Source organism: Antechinus flavipes, chromosome 4, assembly GCF_016432865.1.
Source record: "Antechinus flavipes isolate AdamAnt ecotype Samford, QLD, Australia chromosome 4, AdamAnt_v2, whole genome shotgun sequence".
Lineage (NCBI taxonomy): Eukaryota > Metazoa > Chordata > Mammalia > Dasyuromorphia > Dasyuridae > Antechinus > Antechinus flavipes.
This window is the reverse complement of record NC_067401.1, coordinates 65,246,204-65,264,351: the sequence shown is the minus strand read 5'-3', so window position 1 is coordinate 65,264,351 and position 18,148 is coordinate 65,246,204. Positions and strand designations below refer to the sequence as shown.

The window sequence follows — 18,148 nt, the reverse complement described above, 5'->3', positions numbered from 1 at the left end:
AGGATGAAAGAGACACACAAGTCACTGTAGAGTTCATGTAGGAGTTTTATTTTTTGTAACCTGACAACATTATGCAACAAGTACAAAATGGCATTTAGGGAAGCTCTCTGAAGGGAGCCCCTTTCATTTCCATCTGGAAATGCATCTGATCAGTAAGTCATCAGATATGGCACAGTGAAATGGCACAAAGTATACAGCACTGGGCCTGGAATCTGGAAGATGTTCAAATCCAATCTTAGACATTTAGTAGTTGTGTAGCTCTAAGCAAGGCATTTTAATCTCCTTTTGTCTTACTTTTCTCAATTATAAAATGGGGATAATGACAGCACCTACTATGTGGGATTATAATGAAAATCAAAGAAATAATATTTATAAAAGACACATTGCCAGTGTCTGACACAAACTAGGGACTGTATTAATACTTATTTCCTCCCTCCCTTCCACCATATCAGTCATACATAAATCAGATAGAGGAAAAAACAGAGAGAATCTCCAGAAGGAGAACTAGTCAGCAATATCAGATGCTGCAGAAGGGTCAAGGTGTGAACTGAGCCATCAGGTATACTTTTAAGTAAGTTGATTTTGGAAAAGGAGTGGATCCCTGATTATAAAACAGAGGACCCAATACTCTGGCCTATTCCATGTTTCTGGGTACTTATGCTAAAAGAAATATTTCTGTGACCAATATTGTAACCTTAGCACAATATAAGCACTGCAAAATAAAAATGAAAATGGTCTCAATTCAATTTAATCAGCAAGCGTTTCATAAGAATTTACCATGTAAGGCAGCTAGGTGGCACAGTGGATAGCGCATCATCCCTGAAGTCAGGAGGACCTGAGTTCAAATGTGGTCTCAGACACCCAACATTTTCTAGCTGTGTGACCCTGGGCGAGTCACTTAACCCCAATTGCCTCACCAAAAAAAAAGAAAGAAAAATAATCTACTACGTAACTAGTCCAAATGCCTATCAAACTATACATGCCCTTTGATCCAGCAGTATTTCTACTGGGCTTATATCCCAAAGAAATCTTAAAGAAGAAAAAGGGTCCTGTATGTGCAAGAATGTTTGTGGCAGGTCTCTTTGTAGTGGCCAGAAACTGGAAACTGAGTGGATGCCCTTCAATTGGAGAATGGCTGAATAAATTGTGGTATATGAATATTATGGAATATTATTATTTGGTAAGAAGTGACCAGCAGGATGATTTCAGAAAGGCCTGGAGAAACTTACATGAACTGATGCTGAGTGAAATGAGCAAGACCAGGAGATCATTATACATGGCAACAAGAAGATTATATGATAATCGATTGTGATGGACATCGCTCTTTTCAACAATAAGGTGATACAGGACAATTATAATAGACTTTTGATGGAGAGAGCCATCTGTATCCAGAAAGAGGACTGTGGGCACTGAGTGTAGATCACCACATAGTATTTTCACCTTTTTTATTGTAGTTTGCTTACTTTTTTTCCTTTCTCATTTTTTCCCTTTTTTGTAGAGGGCCTGAACTCTGGAATAATATACTTGGAACAGGGATACTTACAAGGTGTTAACTCAGTCGAATTGATGAGATAATGGTTCTGTAGTACTTAGTATGGTGATGTAATAGTTCTCTAGTTCACACATATTCAGTATGCTGTAGTGATGTAATTGTAATAGGGTATTTAAGGGCTGAGAGGACTGGAAATGAGACATTCCATTTTTGACTATCCTTTTGGTGGCTCTCCTGCCTCCTGCACTCCTCCACTAAGATCAAAACTGGGTCAGACTGTGACAGACACAGATTGTGAAGGAGACAAAGACTCTAGACTCTATTCCTGACCATTCTTGTGGTGCTATCCTGCTGAGACCAAGGCCCATCCAGAGGACCTCCAGAAAGCTAGCCTGAACATTACACTTTTTGTTGTGATTTTTCTTGTGGAGCATGATAAACGTTTAATATATATTGGATTATGTGCTGTCTAGGGGAGGGAAGGGTGCTGTATATGGAGGAGAAGAGAGAGAAAAACGTGGAACACAAGGTTTTGCAAAGATGAATGTTGAAAACTATCTTTGCATATATTTTGAAAATAAAAGGCTATTATTAAAAAAAAGAAAAAATAAAATTAGGGCTAGGTAATAGGTATAAAAATGTAATGGGGGAAAAATTGATCTTGTCCCTTAAGGAGCTTAAATTCTAATGGAAGATACAACAACAAGTTTAACAATTTTAAGCTATTAGTTATTTAAGTTTAAAGCTTAAAACTATAGTAAGGTTCATGGAATGCTCTTATGCATTAAATATAAAGAAAATAAATGGAAGAAGTACATAGAATTATAACTACAAGATACTTTAAAAGGAAAAGCATTAGCACTTGGGGGTATCAGGAAAGACTTCATATGCAAAGTAACAAATGAAATATGTCTTGTAGGAGGAGAAGGATTTTTTTGAATTGGATATCAGGAGCCAGCACAGTGCAAGTACTGAGGACTGAGAGAAGGGAATATGAGTGTTGAGTATGAAAAACACAGAGAAGGCCAATTTTATCACTGAGTATAGGAAGGGAAATAATGCACAATGAAATTGGAAAGATAGATTGAGGCCAAGTTATGAAGAGCTCTACTAAACAGGAGTTTATTAGTTTATTGTAGAGACAATAGGAGAGTGACATGGTCTTATCCGTACTTAAAGAAGATCATTTCAGCAGCCTTGTGAAGGAATAACTGGATTGAGGAGAGACTTGAGATAGAGAGAAAAATTAGGAGGCTCTTGACAGTAACCTAGTTAATAAATGAAAGCCTGAACTAAAGTGGTGGCTGTTTTGATTAGCAATAAAGATCTGATATGGAAGATGTTGTAGCAACTGATTGAATATGTGAGGTGAGGGAGAGTGAAGAGTCTATATTAACACTGAGGTTATGAACTGGAGAGACTAGGGAAAAGTAATGCCTTTGACAAATAATGGGAAGTTTGGAAGACTGATTTTGGGAGGAAAAGAAGAAGAATGTTTTAGTCATGTGAGGTTAAGATGTCCCTACAACTTCAATTTGAAACGTTTATTTTGCAGGATCAAAGCTTGGGAGAGACTAGGGCTAGGTAGATAGATCTGGAAATTATCAGCAAAGAGCTATTAGTTAAACCCGTAAGGACTGTTGAGTTTCCTGAGAGAATGAGTGGGGGGGGAGGAGGGGAAAGGAAAGAGGAGGAGGAGGAGGAGGAGGAGGAGGAGGAGGAGGAGGAGGAGGAGGAGGAGGAGAGAGAGAGAGAGAGAGAGAGAGAGAGAAGAGAGAGAGAAAGAGAGAGAGAGAGAGAGAGGAGAGAGAGAGAAGAGAGAGAGAGAGAGAGAGAGAGCGCGCAAAGGTGTCTAGCACACAGACTAGAGTTACACCTGTTGTTAGGAGTGAAGTGTGTAATGTAACACAAAAAAAAAGAGATGAGGACTAGTTACTGGGAGGAGGACCAGGAGAGAGCAGTGTCTCAAAAAACCAAACCAAAACAGATAAGAGAATCCAGGAGGAGTGAATGATCAGGAGTGTCATAATGCAGCACTTATATTGAGAAAGCTGAAACTTGAGAAAAGACCATCATGTTTTGTAATTAAGAAAGAACAATTTCACTTGAATGATGAGATCAAAAGCTGAATAGCAAAGGGTTGAGGAGTGAGAGGAAGAGGAGGCAGCAAATACAGTTTACTTTTTTTTTATGAATTTGACGGAGAAGGGGAGGAGGGATACTGGATAATAGCTGGGAGCAAATAGGATCTAGTGGAGGATTTTTTTAGGTTTAAGAGAGACTTGGCAGTTTTGAAGGCAGAAAAGAAGAATCCAGTGCATAGGGGGAAAAAGGAGTAGAAGAGGAATTGATAGTGCATTTTGCTGGGGAGGTTAAGAGGGAATGAGATTATGTACGCAGGCAGAAATGTTGGTTTAGGCAAGGAGAAGGGTCATCTCATTGGGGGAAGAAAGAACAAATGTCAAGGAATTTTGAAATGAAGGGAAGGAAAGAAAAAAACAATTTACATTGAATGGCCTCAGTTTTTTAAAACAAAGGGGCAAGGTACTCAGCTGGGAGAGAAAAGAGGAAAAGGAGGCATGTGAGATTTCATGAAAAAAGAGATGTGGAAAAGTTATAGAGAGAGAGAGAATGAGTTAGCAAGGAGTAAAATAAAGTGCTACCCTACTGCAGTGAGGGTCCAATTGAAGTTGGATAACATGAACTAATAATGTACCCAAACCCAAGTGTGAGACTTCTTCCTTCAGTCCCCTATTCCTCTCCATTCCATTTAGAAATATGTGAGTAGGAATGGATGAGTCAGATGATGGTCTATTCCAGAGCTGAGGTAAGAGATGAGTTCTAGCAAGAGGAGAAACAAGGGATTCAAGAATGTAGAGAATGGTTTGGAGCTGAATTGGCTCACTAGACTCAAGATTTAAAAGGTGAGAAGTGAAGTCATAGCAGAAATGTTAGCCTGACAAAGGACAAAAAGATGGAGATCCTTATAAGGAGGGGAGAATGTGTTTAGGAGTGGTAGAGCATAGGGGAACTTGGATTAATAGTGAAGGGAACTCCAAAACTCTAAAATTACTTGGACAGATTCTCCTTGAATCCTGGCCTCTGTAAAAGATCTTGAGACAGGTACCACCCTCATTGGTAACACTCAATACTGATTAAGCTTCCCATTGAATTAAAGAGACTCATTCAATTCTGTTCAAATTCAGCTCAAGCTGTACCCAGCCTCATCAAGAGTAACCTCCAGCTTGTATCCAAGGCTTATAAAAAGAGCCAGTCTTAAACCTTTTCTTTGCAGAGGAGCTAATATGCCATGCCAAGGAAACTCTCTTTCTTCTGGCATAGCAAACTCTGCCTGCTGGGATATTCTCTTTCAGTGTCACCTATTTCCTTAACAAGGCTTTATATCTCTCAGTAGGGACCTTACTTTATATCTTTCTGGCGGGACTTTGCCACTAAAGAATTCAATCTTTCTATTCATGCATAGCAAAGGCTGACTTCCTAATGCCAATAATAAACTTCTTTTTATCAGTCTAGCTTTTTGGGTTTGTAAATTCCTTTATGAAGGATCTTTGTGCCTCCAGAAGGGGGATTCCTAAAACTCCCTACCCATGGGCTGAATCCCAAGGGGATTTAGGGGAACCAAACCTCTTCATTTGGTTCCCTGAAACCAGAACCTGCCACTACCTCATAATCTAACTCCCTGACCACCAGGAACCCTAATCTCATTTGGTTTCCTGAATCTAATCTCATCATTTGGTTCCCTGACCAAAGGGATAGATAGATCTCATCAATAGGAAGTTCTAATCCTATAGAGGAATGTCAGCAAGGAGGACACTTGTAGATGATACTCAGATCCTCATATATAACTGAGAGAAAGGGGATAAGTTGTGGATAAGGAGAATGAGGATCAAGAGGAGAGAGAATTTGAGGGATTATCAATGCGAGTGAAGTGCTGAGCTCCTTGATTTACCATGTATTTATCATATATTTGTTACATGCTCAGCCACTGAAGAGCCAAGAATTTGGATTCATTGAAATTGAGGGAAAACCATGTCTATAGTCTATAGTTAAGTATATATAAAATACATAGTTATCTTCTTTTATTTTTTTTTAATTAAAGCTTTTTATTCACAAAGCATATGCATGGGTAATTTTTCCAACATTAAGCCCTGTCTAACCTACTGCCGCAAATTTTCCCTTTCTTCCCCCCATCCTCTCCTCCGCCTCGCGGACAGTCCAATACATGTCAAATATTCTGAAATACATGCCAGATCCAGTACTTGTATACATATTCACACAGCCATCCAGTTGTGCAAGAAAAATCAGATCAAGAAGGAAGAAAAAGAAAAACAGAGAAAAAAGAAACACAATGCAAGCAAATAACAGAGAGAGTGAGAATGCTATGCTGTAATTCCACCCTCTGTTCCCATGGTTCTCTCTTTAGGTATAGGTGGTTCTCATTATCACTAAACAAGTGGAACTAGTCCGAATCATCTCAATGCTGAAGAGAACCATGTCTATCAGAATTGATCATCATATAATCTTGTTGTTGTTGTGTATATTGATCTCCTGGTTCTGCTCATTTCACTTTGCATCAGTTCATGTAAGTCTCTCCAGACCTCTCTGAAATCATTCTGCTGGTTGTTTCTTACAGAACAATAGTATTCCATAACATTCATATACCATAATTTATTAAGCCATTCTCCCAATTGATGGGCATCCATTCAGTTTCCAGTTTCTTGCTATTACGAAAAGGGCTACCACAAACATTTTTGCACATGTGGGTCTCTTTCCCTCTTTTAAGATCTCTTTGGGATATAGTCCCAATAGAAATACTGCAGGATCAAAGTGTATGCACTGTTTGATAACTTTTTGAGCATTGTTCCAAACTGCTCTCCAGAATGGTTGGATCCGTTCACAACTCCACCAATAATGTGTCAGTGTCCCAGTTTTTCCACATCCCCTCCAACATTCATCGTTATCTTTTCCTATCATCTTAGTCAATCTGACGGTGTGTAGTGATATCTCAGAGTTGTCTTGATTTGCATTTCTGATGAATAGTGGTTTGGAGCACCTTTTCATTTGGCTACAAATAGTTTCAATTTTTTCATCTGAAAATTATTTGTTCATATCCTTTGACCATTTATCAATTGGAGAATGGCTTGAACTATTACAAATTTGATTCAATTCCCTATATATTTTAGACATGAGACCTTTATCAGATCCTTTGGATGTAAAAATGTTTTCCCAGTTTATTGCTGCCCTTCTAATCTTGTATGCATTAATTTTGTTTACAAAAACTTTTTAACTTAATATAATCAAAATTATCTATTTTTGATCAATAATGATCTCTAGTTCTTCTTTGGTCACAAATTCCTTTCTCCTCCACAAATCTGAGAGGTAAAGAAAGTATCCTATGTTGTTCTAATTTATTTATAGTATCATTCTCTATGTCTAGATCATGAACCCATTTCAACCTTATCTTGGTATACTGGTATGTAGATGTGAGTCTATGCCTACTTTCTGCCATACTAGTTTCGAATTTTCCTAGCATTTTTGTCAAATAATGAATTCTTATCCCAAAAGATGGCACTTTTTGGTTTGTCAAATATTAGATTGTGATAGTCATTGGCTATTTTATTCTGTGAGCCTAACCTAGTCCACTGATCAACTAATCTATTTCTTAGCCAGTACCAAATAGTTTTGATGACTGCTGCTTTATAATATAGTTTTAGATCTGGTACAGCTAAGCCATCTTCATTTGCTTTTATCTTCATTAATTCCTTTGAAATTCTTGACTTTTTGTTCTTCCAGATGAATTTTGTTATTATTTTTTCTAGTTCAGTAAAATAGTTTCTTGGGAGTATAGATTAGTTTAGGGAGTATTGTCATTTTATTATATTTGCTTGACCTATCCATGAGCATTTGATATTTTTCCAATTGGTTAGATCTGACTTTATTTATGTGGAAAGTGTTTTGTAGTTTTGGTTATATAATTCTGTCTTTCCCTTGGCAGATAAATTCCCAAGTATTTTGTATTATCAAGTTATTTTAAATGGGATTTCTCTTTGTATATCTTGTTGTTGGATTTTGTTAGTTATGTATAAGAATGCTGATGATTTATGTGGATTTATTTTGTATCCTGTAACTTTGCTAAAGTTGTAGATTATTTCTAATAGCTTTTTAGTTGATTCTCTGGGGTTCTCTAAGTATACCACCATATAAGCTGCAAAGAGTGATAATTTGGTTTCCTCATTACCTACTCTAATTTCTTTAATCACTTTCTCAACTCTTATTGCCAAAGCTAGCATTTCTAATACAGTGTTAAATAGCAATGGTGATAGTGGGCAACTTATTTCACTCCTAATCTTATTTGGAATGGTTCTGGTTTATCCTCATTACATATGATGCTTGCTTATGGTTTTAAATAGATGCTACTGACTGTTTTAAGGAAAAGTCCATTTATTCCTATACTCTCTGGTGTTTTTAATAGGAATGGGTGTTGGATTTTATCAAATGCTTTTTCTGCATCTATTGAGATAATCATATGATTTTTGTTAATTTGGTTATTGATGTAGTCAATTATGTTAATAGTTTTCCTAATATTGAACCAGCCCTGCATTCCTGGTATAAATCCTACTTGGTCATGATATATTATCCTGAGGATGATTATATTCTCTTTGCTAATATTTTATTCAAGATTTTTGTATCAATATTCATTAGGGAGATTGGTCTATAATTTTCTTTCTCTGTTTTCTTACTACCTGGTTTAGTTATCAGTACCATGTCTGTATCATAAAAGGAGTTTGGTAGGAGTCCTTCATTCCCTATTTTTTCAAATAGTTTATATGGTATTAGAGTTAATTGTTCTTTAAATGTTTGGTAGAATGCACATGTAAATCCATCTGGTCCTGGGGATTTTTTTTTAGGGAGTTGATTAATAGCTTGTTTTATTTCTTTTTCTAAAATGGAACTATTTAAGTAATTGATTTCCCCTTCTGTTAATCTGGGCAATCTATATTTTTGTAGATATTCCTCCATTTCACATAGGTTGTTAAATTTATTGGCATAAAGTTGGGCGAAGTAACTCCTGATAATTGCTCTATTTTCTTCTTCATTGGTGGATAGTTCTCCCTTTTCATTTTTGAGACGAACAATTTGATTTTCCTCTTTACTTTTTCGTATCATATTAACTTAAAGTTTATCTGTTTTGTTGGTTTTTTCATAAAAACAATTCTTAGTTTTATTTATTAATCCAATAGTTTTTAAGTTTCAATTTTATTGATCTCTCCTTTTATTTTTAGAATTTCAAGTTTGGTACTTGATTGGGGGTTTTTAATTTGTTCTTTTTCTAGCTTTTTTAGTTGCAAGCTCAATTTATTGATCTTTTCTTTCTCTATTTTATGCAAGTAAGCCTCTAGAGATATAAAATTTCCCCTTATTACGGCTTTAGCTGTATCCCACAAATTTTGATATGTTGTCTCATTATTGTCATTCTCTTGGATGAAATTATTGATTGTGTCTATGATTTGCTGTTTCACCCATTCATTCTTTAGGATGAGATTATTTAGTTTCCAATTTCTTTTTTGGTCCATTTTCCCCTGGCCCTTTATTGAATGTAATTTTTATTGCATTGTGATCTGAAAAAAATGCATTTACTATTTCTGCCTTTCTGCATTTGATTTTGAGGTCTTTATGTCCTAATATATAGTCAATTTTTGTATAGGTTCCATGAACTGCCGAGAAGAAAGTGTACTACTTTTTGTCTCCATTCAATTTTCTCCAAAGAGCTATCATATCTAGTTTATCTAGTATTCTATTTACCTCTTTAACTTCTTTCTTATTTATGTTATGGTTTGATTTATTTAGTTCTGAGAGAGCAAGATTGAGATCTCCCACTATTATAGTTTTACTGTCTATTTCTTTTTGCAAGATGCTACACCACTTGGTGCATATATGTTTAATAGTGATATTGCTTCATTACCTATGGTACCCTTTAGCAAGATATAATTTCCTTCCTTATAGCAAGATATAATTTCCTTCCTTATCTCTTTTAATCAGATCAGTTTTTGCTTTTGTTTGATCTGACATGAGGATGGCTACCCCTGCTTTTTTTTACTTCATCTGAAGCATGATAGATTCTACTCCAGCCTTTTACCTTTACTCTGTATGTATCAATTTACTTTAAATGTGTTTCTTGTAAACAACATATTGTAGGATTCTGGCTTTTGATCCAGGCTGCTATCTGCCTCCACTTTATGGGAGAGTTTACCCCATTCATATTTACAGTTAAAACTACTAATTCTGTATTTTCTGCCCTCTTATTATCCTTAAATTATACTTTTCTCTTTCCTTTTCCCCTTTCCCTCCTCCTCAGTATTTTACTTATGAGCACTACTTGTCACAAACAGTCCTTCCCCTTTAGACACCCTACCCCTTTCTTATACCTTTCCCCTACTTTTTCCTCTTTTCCCTTCTATTTAGGCTAACTCTTCCTTTTCCCCTTTCTCCTCCCACTTTTCTATAAGATGAGAGATGTTTCTTGGTGAAACCAAATATATCTAATATTCTTTCCTTGAGCCAAATCTGATGAGAGTAAGATTCACACAATATCTTCTTTCCCTCAATTATAATATGTTTTCTTTGCCTCTTCCTGACATGTAATTTTTCTCATTTTACCTCCACTTTCCCCTTTTTTTCTGTTACAATCTCCTTTCCATCTCTAGTTTCTTTTTTATATAACACTAAAATCAGATTTTACATGCATTCTCATTGTATACTCATAACAGAAATACAGTTCTCAAGAGTTTTTTTTTTTTTTTCCTTTTTACTTTTTTGTGCTTCTCTTGAGTTTTATATTTGGAGGTCAAATTTTTTGTTTAGCTGTGGTCTTTTCATCAAAAATACATGGAATTCACCAGTTTCATCAAATGTCCATCTTCTTCCCTGAAAGAAAATACTCAGTTTAGCAGTGTAATTTATTCTTGGCTGTATTCCGAGATCCTTCACCTTTCAGAACATCAGATTCCAGGCCCTTCAATCCTTTAAAGTGGAAGCTGCTAGATTCTGAGCAATCCTTACTGTGGCTCCTCAGTATTTGAATTGTTTCTGGCTGCTTGTAATATTTTTTCCTGGTCCAATAGTTCTCAAATTTAGCCACTATATTCCTTGAGGTTTTAATTTTGGGGCCTTTTTCAGATGAATTCTTTCAGTGGTTATTTTACCTTCTGTTTCTGTGATATCTGGGCAGTTCTCTTTGATTTCCTGAAAGATAATGTCTAGGCTCTTTTTTTTCACCATGTATTTCAGGGAGTCCAATAATCCTTAGATTGTCTCTCCTAGATCTCTTTTCCAGGTCAGTTGTTTTCCCCATTAGGTATTTTACATTTTTTTATATTTTTTCAGTTTTTTGGTTGACTGATTCTTGTTGCCTTATTGAGTCATTTATTTCCATTTGTTCAATTTTGAATTTTAGTGTATTATTTTCTTCATTTACTTTTTTTTACTTCTTTTTTGTATTTGTCCAATTGAATTTTTGAATGAGTTGTTTTGTTCTATGGAATTTTTTTCCACTTCACAAATTTTGTTTGTTAAGAAGTTACTTTCTTTTTCTGTTTCACAAATTCTGTTTTTCTTGGAATTGCTTTCTTTTTCCAGTTTATCAAATCTGTCTTTTAATGAGTTATATGCTTTTTCCATCACTAAGTTTATTTTGTATTGCCTTTTCCAGACTCTCTTGCAAAGCTTTCATTTCCTTGCTCCATTTTTCTTCTAGCTCTCTTTTAAGATCCTTTCTAATTTCTTCTAGGAGAGCCTTGTATGATGAGGACCAGTTATTTCACCCCTTGGAGCTGCCTTTAGTCTCCTCAGCATTTGAAATCTGTTCTTCTCTCACCATAAAAGCTGTCAATTGTTAGATTTCTCTTTACTTTTTTACTCATTTTTTAAAAAATTGAGTTAAGCTGTGCCCTTAGGATGGGAGAGGTTTTTCAAGCAACTGCAGCTGTGCTGGGTCAATGCTGATTCATTCCTGGTACTGCCTCTGCCACATGGAGTTGTCAGCAATGCCCCGGGGCTCTGTGCTGTCTGCCCTGGTATTGTAGTCAGAGTCTGCTCAGCTTCCTTGAGACTGCACTCCTCCCAGATTCTGAACTTTCTGAGCTGGCATTTGTGGTCAGCTGTCCAGGCCTTGCTGTTTATCTCCTGCTTCCAATTAAACAGATCTTCTCTGGTCCGCTTCCTCCCATAAACTCTGTCTTGCAGAGGTCGCACTGCCACACTGAGACTGCTCTGCCCCAGGGCTCTGATCTGTCTGAGCTGGCATTTGTGGTCACCTGTTTGTGCTTCACTGCCTCTCTCCCATTTCTCATTGAAACAGATCTTTTCTATGAAGGTCATAGATGGAATGTCATGTAGAGTTATAAGGGGGACAATTTGGATAAAACATAGTCTGTGAGAAATAACAAAGTTTATTAGGTCAGTCCAGAAAAAAGGTTAGAGCACTTTATGAACTATTTTAAAGATTAGGAAGAGGAGTTTGTCTTTTATCCTGGAATCAACAAGAAGTATCTCCAGCAGGACAGTGGCAGAGTCATTATGCTTTGGGAATGATGAAAGATAATCTGGCATCTCTGTGGAAGATGGATTGAAGGGTTGTGAGATCAGAGGTAGGGAGAAATGTGGTCCAGCTGATAGGTAATGAGGGCTCTGATTTAGGGTAGTAGCTTCATAAACCAAGCCAGTGGAAAGGTACTAAAGAGATATAAGTACAATTGGCAGGACTTTATTAACTTACTGGATGTAAAAGATATGAAGAAAAGGAAGAGTGGAGCATGCCTTAGACCCCAGTTCCCAGTTTCTTAAAGTATGCTTCATGACCCCATGTGGGGTTTCATAATCTCATAATTGGATGTGGGGATTGCAAAGTTATGATTTATAATCAGTACATGTTTGATTTTTATACCTATTTTATATACCTTTGTATCTGGGGATCACGTAAAAAGGGTTGTGAGTGGAAAAAGCTTAGAGGTTGTGATTCTAGGTGACTAGAAAAGTAATAGTACCTTTAATAGAAATAGGGAGTTATAAATATGAGTGGATTTTTTTGGGGGGGCAAGGGGAAATGAGTCCTACTTTAGTCATGTTGAGTGTCAAATAACTAATAGGTGAATTATGCAAAATTGGAGCTCAAAAGGAAAATGAAGATTAGGTCTGTAGATTTGGGAGTTATCTATGTAGAACTGAACTCATGAAAATTTAAGATGTCATTAAGGGATACAGAGAGAAAGAAGGCCTAGGACATATCTCTAAGTTATATCCACACATAAGAAATGTCCAATTCAGCAAAGAAAACTGAAGAAATGAGAGCAGATTAGTTAAATGAAGAACTAGGAACAAAATTGTCAGTAGAATCCAGAGAGTAGAGAGCTGAGGTGTCAGACATATGGCATGTGGCCCACGGTATTTGCAAGTAGGCCCAACTACATTAAAATATAATTGGAAAATAAGTAAAAAGATAGGATATTTTAAAACTCAGGCTTATGGCCATAGGAATCTCTGCATATGGTTGTAGTGGCCCCTGTTTCTATTTGTGTTTGATATCATTAATATATAGTGTCTAGGAAGAGAATATTCAGATCAGAAGCCATACAGAGGTCTAGAAAGATGAAGACTGAGAAAAATCTTTTAGATTTAGCATTTAGGAGGGCATTGGTTACCTGGAGAGAGAGAGTTTTGATGTCTGAAACCAGATTGTAAGAGGTAAGCCAAAGTAACATTAAACTATTAGTTTAGATATTTCTTTACAACCTATGTTTGAAAGCATTATATAGTTATTTTTAATACTCTTCATATGTGAAATTATGTCCTTTATATTTCTTTGTTGGTTTTTTAAAAACAGAAGTTCCTCATGGATTGACATTTTTCATTACTTGGTTATGATTATGACTTAATGTGTGTTTGTTTTTTTCTCCCAGTTTAGGCTTGATTTCCGATTCTTTTCACATGTTCTTCGATAGCACTGCTATATTGGCTGGACTGGCAGCTTCTGTAATTTCAAAATGGAGAGATAATGATGCTTTTTCCTATGGGTAAGGGACATTTATTTCACAAAATCTTAATCGACAATGTGAAAATATAATCATGTCAAGAACATTAACCTTGCATTTAAATTGGTTTTAAAAAAAAGCTACAAATCAACAAACTTTTTTTTTTTTAATGTAAAGAAGTTATTTATGACAATGTTGAAATAGTTAGAGTCTTAGATTTGTAGTCAGGATTTAAATATTATCTCAGATATTAATGTATTGCTGGATCTTAGTAAAATGTGCATTAAATATTTGTACAAACTACCTCACAGGTTGATTGTCAATTGAGTAACTTTACAAAATTTAAAATACATGAATATAAGTGAATTTTTTTTTTTTTGTTAGTAGCATGATAAGGGACTGTGGGGTGGTCTGAGTATTGGGCCTGGAATCAGGAGGACCTGAATTCAAGTCTGGCCGCAGATACTTAATAGCTGTGTGATTCTGGGCCAGTCAGTTAACCCAGTTTACCTCAGTTCTTCATCTGTAAAATAAGCAAGAGAAGGAAATGACAAACCATTCCAGTATCTTTACCAAAGAAACCCCAAATGGCTATGCAACTGAAACAACTCAAAAAATCCCCCAAAAAACAACAATGTTGATAATATATTGAGAGTCATTGTAGTATAGAGTAGATGGAGACTTATGTCTCTTATTTGTATGTTCTTGTAATTTTGTGGCCATGATTATATTATATGCAGGATATTGTAACTTTTTTTTTTTTTTAAGATAAACCTGACTTTTTTGCTTTGTACAGGGTATTGAGCTAAGCGATCTAGTCTCCATTCTGAACTCTATTTGAGACAAATAGTAACTTATATACTTATAAGTTATATAATATATATAATACATTAATATATAATACATAATAATATTATATATATAATATATAATATAATACAGTTTACCAAATACTTTTTAATTGTCCTGGGATTTGTTCTTTGTAATTCATTCATTTATTCTACTTTTTTTTTTTTTTTTTTTTTTTTTTTTTTTTACACATTATTGTGGATAATGGAGTTACTGAGTAGTTTCTACCAGCCTTTTGGCATATGTCATGATAACTATAGTTCAAGTCTCTCCTTATATCAATTTTGTGAAGATAAAGGATGAAATAAAAAGTAAATGGTTTTTCCTATTGTGACCAGCACATATGTTAAAGCCCTCTTTGCTCAGAATCTGAGGAACTATAAAACTTAAATAAACAGAATATTTTATATGCTACCATGATGTAATTGATATAATAATTTTGAGCCTCGGGCACTGAAAGATCATAAAATGCTTTCTGAATTATTAATTATTAAATTTTGTTCATTACAATTTTAATGCTATGCATTTATCCTATTGAAAAATCAGCATTCTGTATATTGTATGTTTGTTAATTGTTAAACAGAATATAGATTTAACCAAGAGACTCAGTCTCCAGTTATCCTGAATAAAAGGAGTTTGATATCTTTAATTATAATAGTTTGAAAAATAAGCTATTAAGTTTTTACCATTTTCATTTGTAAACTAAATTGTCAGGTCATCATGTGTCCTGATACATATATATTTTCTGTTTAAAACATCTTTTGTTTGTAGAGTCATAATTGATTTTCCTTTGAATTCATGGTCAATGCATGATATTTTTACTGGTTGTTTTGGGCAGGATTAGTCAGTAGGTAAAGTTATAATTGTTGATGTAGCTGACATTTTATATTTGAAATGGGTTCATATGTCATGTTCACTTATGCAGGTGTTGTCTAAATGTAATAATGGTGGCAGTTGTATTTGGGGTGGGTGAAGTTAAGTTGGTGTAAAGAAAGTGATCATAATACCTGGAAAAGATAATGGGTTAAGTTGAATCAGTGGTAAACAGGTAAACATTACCTGATGATTTGTCACTGGATAGGTTGAGTCTTTTACCAACCCCATCTTTATTTCTCTTCTCTTTCAAGAAAATGAATAATAGGGAGAATTGTCTGATATAGCTTTCAAGGACTACTCACAGTAACTAATGTAATTGTAATTGGCCATAGGAACATTTTTAGATTTTAGTACCTGTGATAACTGAGATGGATGCCTTACCCCATCTTCAGGCATTAAACCTTTGAATAAATTCCAATGTGTTTGGGGATAGGAAGATTGGATAGAATAACAGGTCAGAAAGGAAGGAAAACAGCAGGGAGCAAATTCATTATTTGTTTATTTAATAGTCATCTTTTTGGCACCATTATCTTTAAACTTATAAAAGTGGATAAAAAAGTTTGTATGACAGGCAACAGAGTAATAGACTCTTAAGAGTTGGGGGGGGGGTATCTTAGGAATCACCTAGACTAATATCTATCTAAATAAGAATTTTTTTTTAAACAATATTCCTGGCAGGTAGTCTTCCAGCTTTTCTTAAAGGCCATTGTTGAGGATTCTGAAAGCAGTCCATTTCAGCATTGGCTAGCTCTACGTTTTTCTTTATATCATGTTTAAATTTGCCTCTTTGAAGATTCCATAACACTTTGCTCCTGGTTCTATGCTCTGGGCACAGACAAGACAAATCTAATCCTTCTTTTGAATAATAGCCTGTCAGTTGTATGGGAGACAGTTACTGTTCTCTCTTAATAGGGCTTTTAACATACTCAGTTCTTTTAACTATGTCTCACCATCCTTATTATCTTATTCTGGATACTCTGGAGTATCTGATCAATGCCTTTCCTAAAAGTTGGTATTCAGAACTGAATCCAGTACTCCTGAGGTGGTTTGACCAGAGCAGGATATAGAGATGCTCCCATCATTTTTCTGACTTTCTTAATAGAGCCAAAGAGCTTGGTGGCTTGAGGCATCTATTTTACATTATTAACACCTATTGACTTTCAGTTCACTGAAGTCCTCAACTTTTACTGCTATCCTGCCATTTAGACTCCTCTATTACATCTTTAGGAAGTTGATTTTTTTTAACCCAAATTTTAAGACTTTAAATTTATTCCTAATAAATTTTAGATGGACTTAACACTCAGTTTATCAAGATCTTTTTGGATCTTGTATCTATTGTCTAACACATTAGCTATCCCTCCCAGATTTGTGTGATACACAAAACAAGAAACTTAATTGTCAATCATTCAGGGTACATTTGGGGTCTATTTGTACCCTTTATACACATAAATGTGTTTTTTATATTACTGGAAAGCTTGAAAATCAATAAGGATCTTCTGAAAGAAAAGCCATTAATAAATTTATGAATTATACTTGTGATCTCTTATAAGTAAGAGTTTTATTAAATCTAGTAAATTCTTTTTACAAAGAAGCCAAAATGAATTTTAGCTTAGATTCCTTTATATTGTATTGTTATTTTATTTTCCTCTAAGTGATTATATTTCAAACATAAAACATTTAAGTAATAATACTAAATATGGTTGTCTTATATGGCTGTAGACATGAACTCTTTTTCTTTGTGTAGATCTAAAGGACAGGTTGGAACACATCTCATATTAGGACAGGATCAAGTAAAATCAAGTGATCTAAATGTAAAATATGCTCTAGTTGTAAGGTCTTGCCTTTTATTTTAGTAATCAAAAAGTTCTATAAGCCAGTGATTTTTATGCCTCCTAATATAGTTTAGTAACTTGACTGATTAAGTTGTAAGTGTGTGAAAGTTAAGTTAAAATTGTGTCTAATGATTTTAGTCAAGCAGAATAAACATAAAAGGAAAAATAAGATCTTTTTCCTCCCCGTCATACTTTACTCTGATAAGCATTTGAAAGTTTCAGGAATCCAGGAAGAAATCACTAGTATTTAATAAATAAAGTTCCAATTTAAAGCTAGAATTGGCTTTAAAAAATGGAGATTTTGAAAAATCTTTGTTAGATTCTCTGGCAATGGTGATGGAAATAAATGTCAGATTGCTTCTGTAATAATTCTTCAAGTTGAATCAGTTCCTTTTCTCTAGTTCAAAGCTGCAGTTTCTGTAACTTAACATGTACAAAGGCAGAAATTGTAAGCATTCTTGTCCTTTTTTACCCACCTTTGTCCATCTGATCTATTGTCTGGCTATGAATTTTTCTCTTTTAGTGATCGTGAGGCAATTTTAGATTTATGTCTATCTAAGGGTTTTCCAAGTTGATTTTCTTTAATGAGTACTTTATAATTGTTCCTTAATAATTTGTTTGTTATACTGTTTAATTGTTAATTATAATTTTTCTTTAATCAGAATTAACAACACTCCCGTGCCCCACTCCCTCCCATTCCTCCATTTATATCACTTGTATTTATAGATTCCTGGAACATTTTTGGAAGTATGCAACTATGCAGTATAGCTTAAAATCTTTGAAAAAAAATGTGAATTTTTATATGCCTTTGCAGTTAATAATTCAATTGTTTGGTCATTCCCCAGGTATGTTAGAGCGGAAGTTCTGGCTGGTTTTGTAAATGGCCTATTTTTGATCTTCACTGCCTTTTTTATTTTCTCTGAAGGTGTTGAGGTACAGTATAATAGAATCAGTAAATCTTTTTTTCTTTTTCCTGAAGTGTGAATTTTCATTTCTAGGCATATTATATTAGAGCTATTTTTCATTCTTTCAGTAATGCAACTAGCACTTAA

The 18,148-nt window shown here is 34.8% G+C and overlaps 1 protein-coding gene across 1 annotated transcript in view; it reads left to right on the top strand.

Moving 5' to 3' along the window:
* SLC30A7 (solute carrier family 30 member 7) overlaps positions 1-18,148 on the top strand; it is an 85,833-nt gene that overhangs the window by 19,296 nt on the left and 48,389 nt on the right. Inside the window, exons 3-4 of the mRNA XM_051993233.1 lie at positions 13,468-13,581; positions 17,942-18,029. Of these exons, the coding sequence (XP_051849193.1) occupies positions 13,468-13,581; positions 17,942-18,029 (202 nt within the window). The remainder of the gene's footprint in view (positions 1-13,467; positions 13,582-17,941; positions 18,030-18,148) is intronic.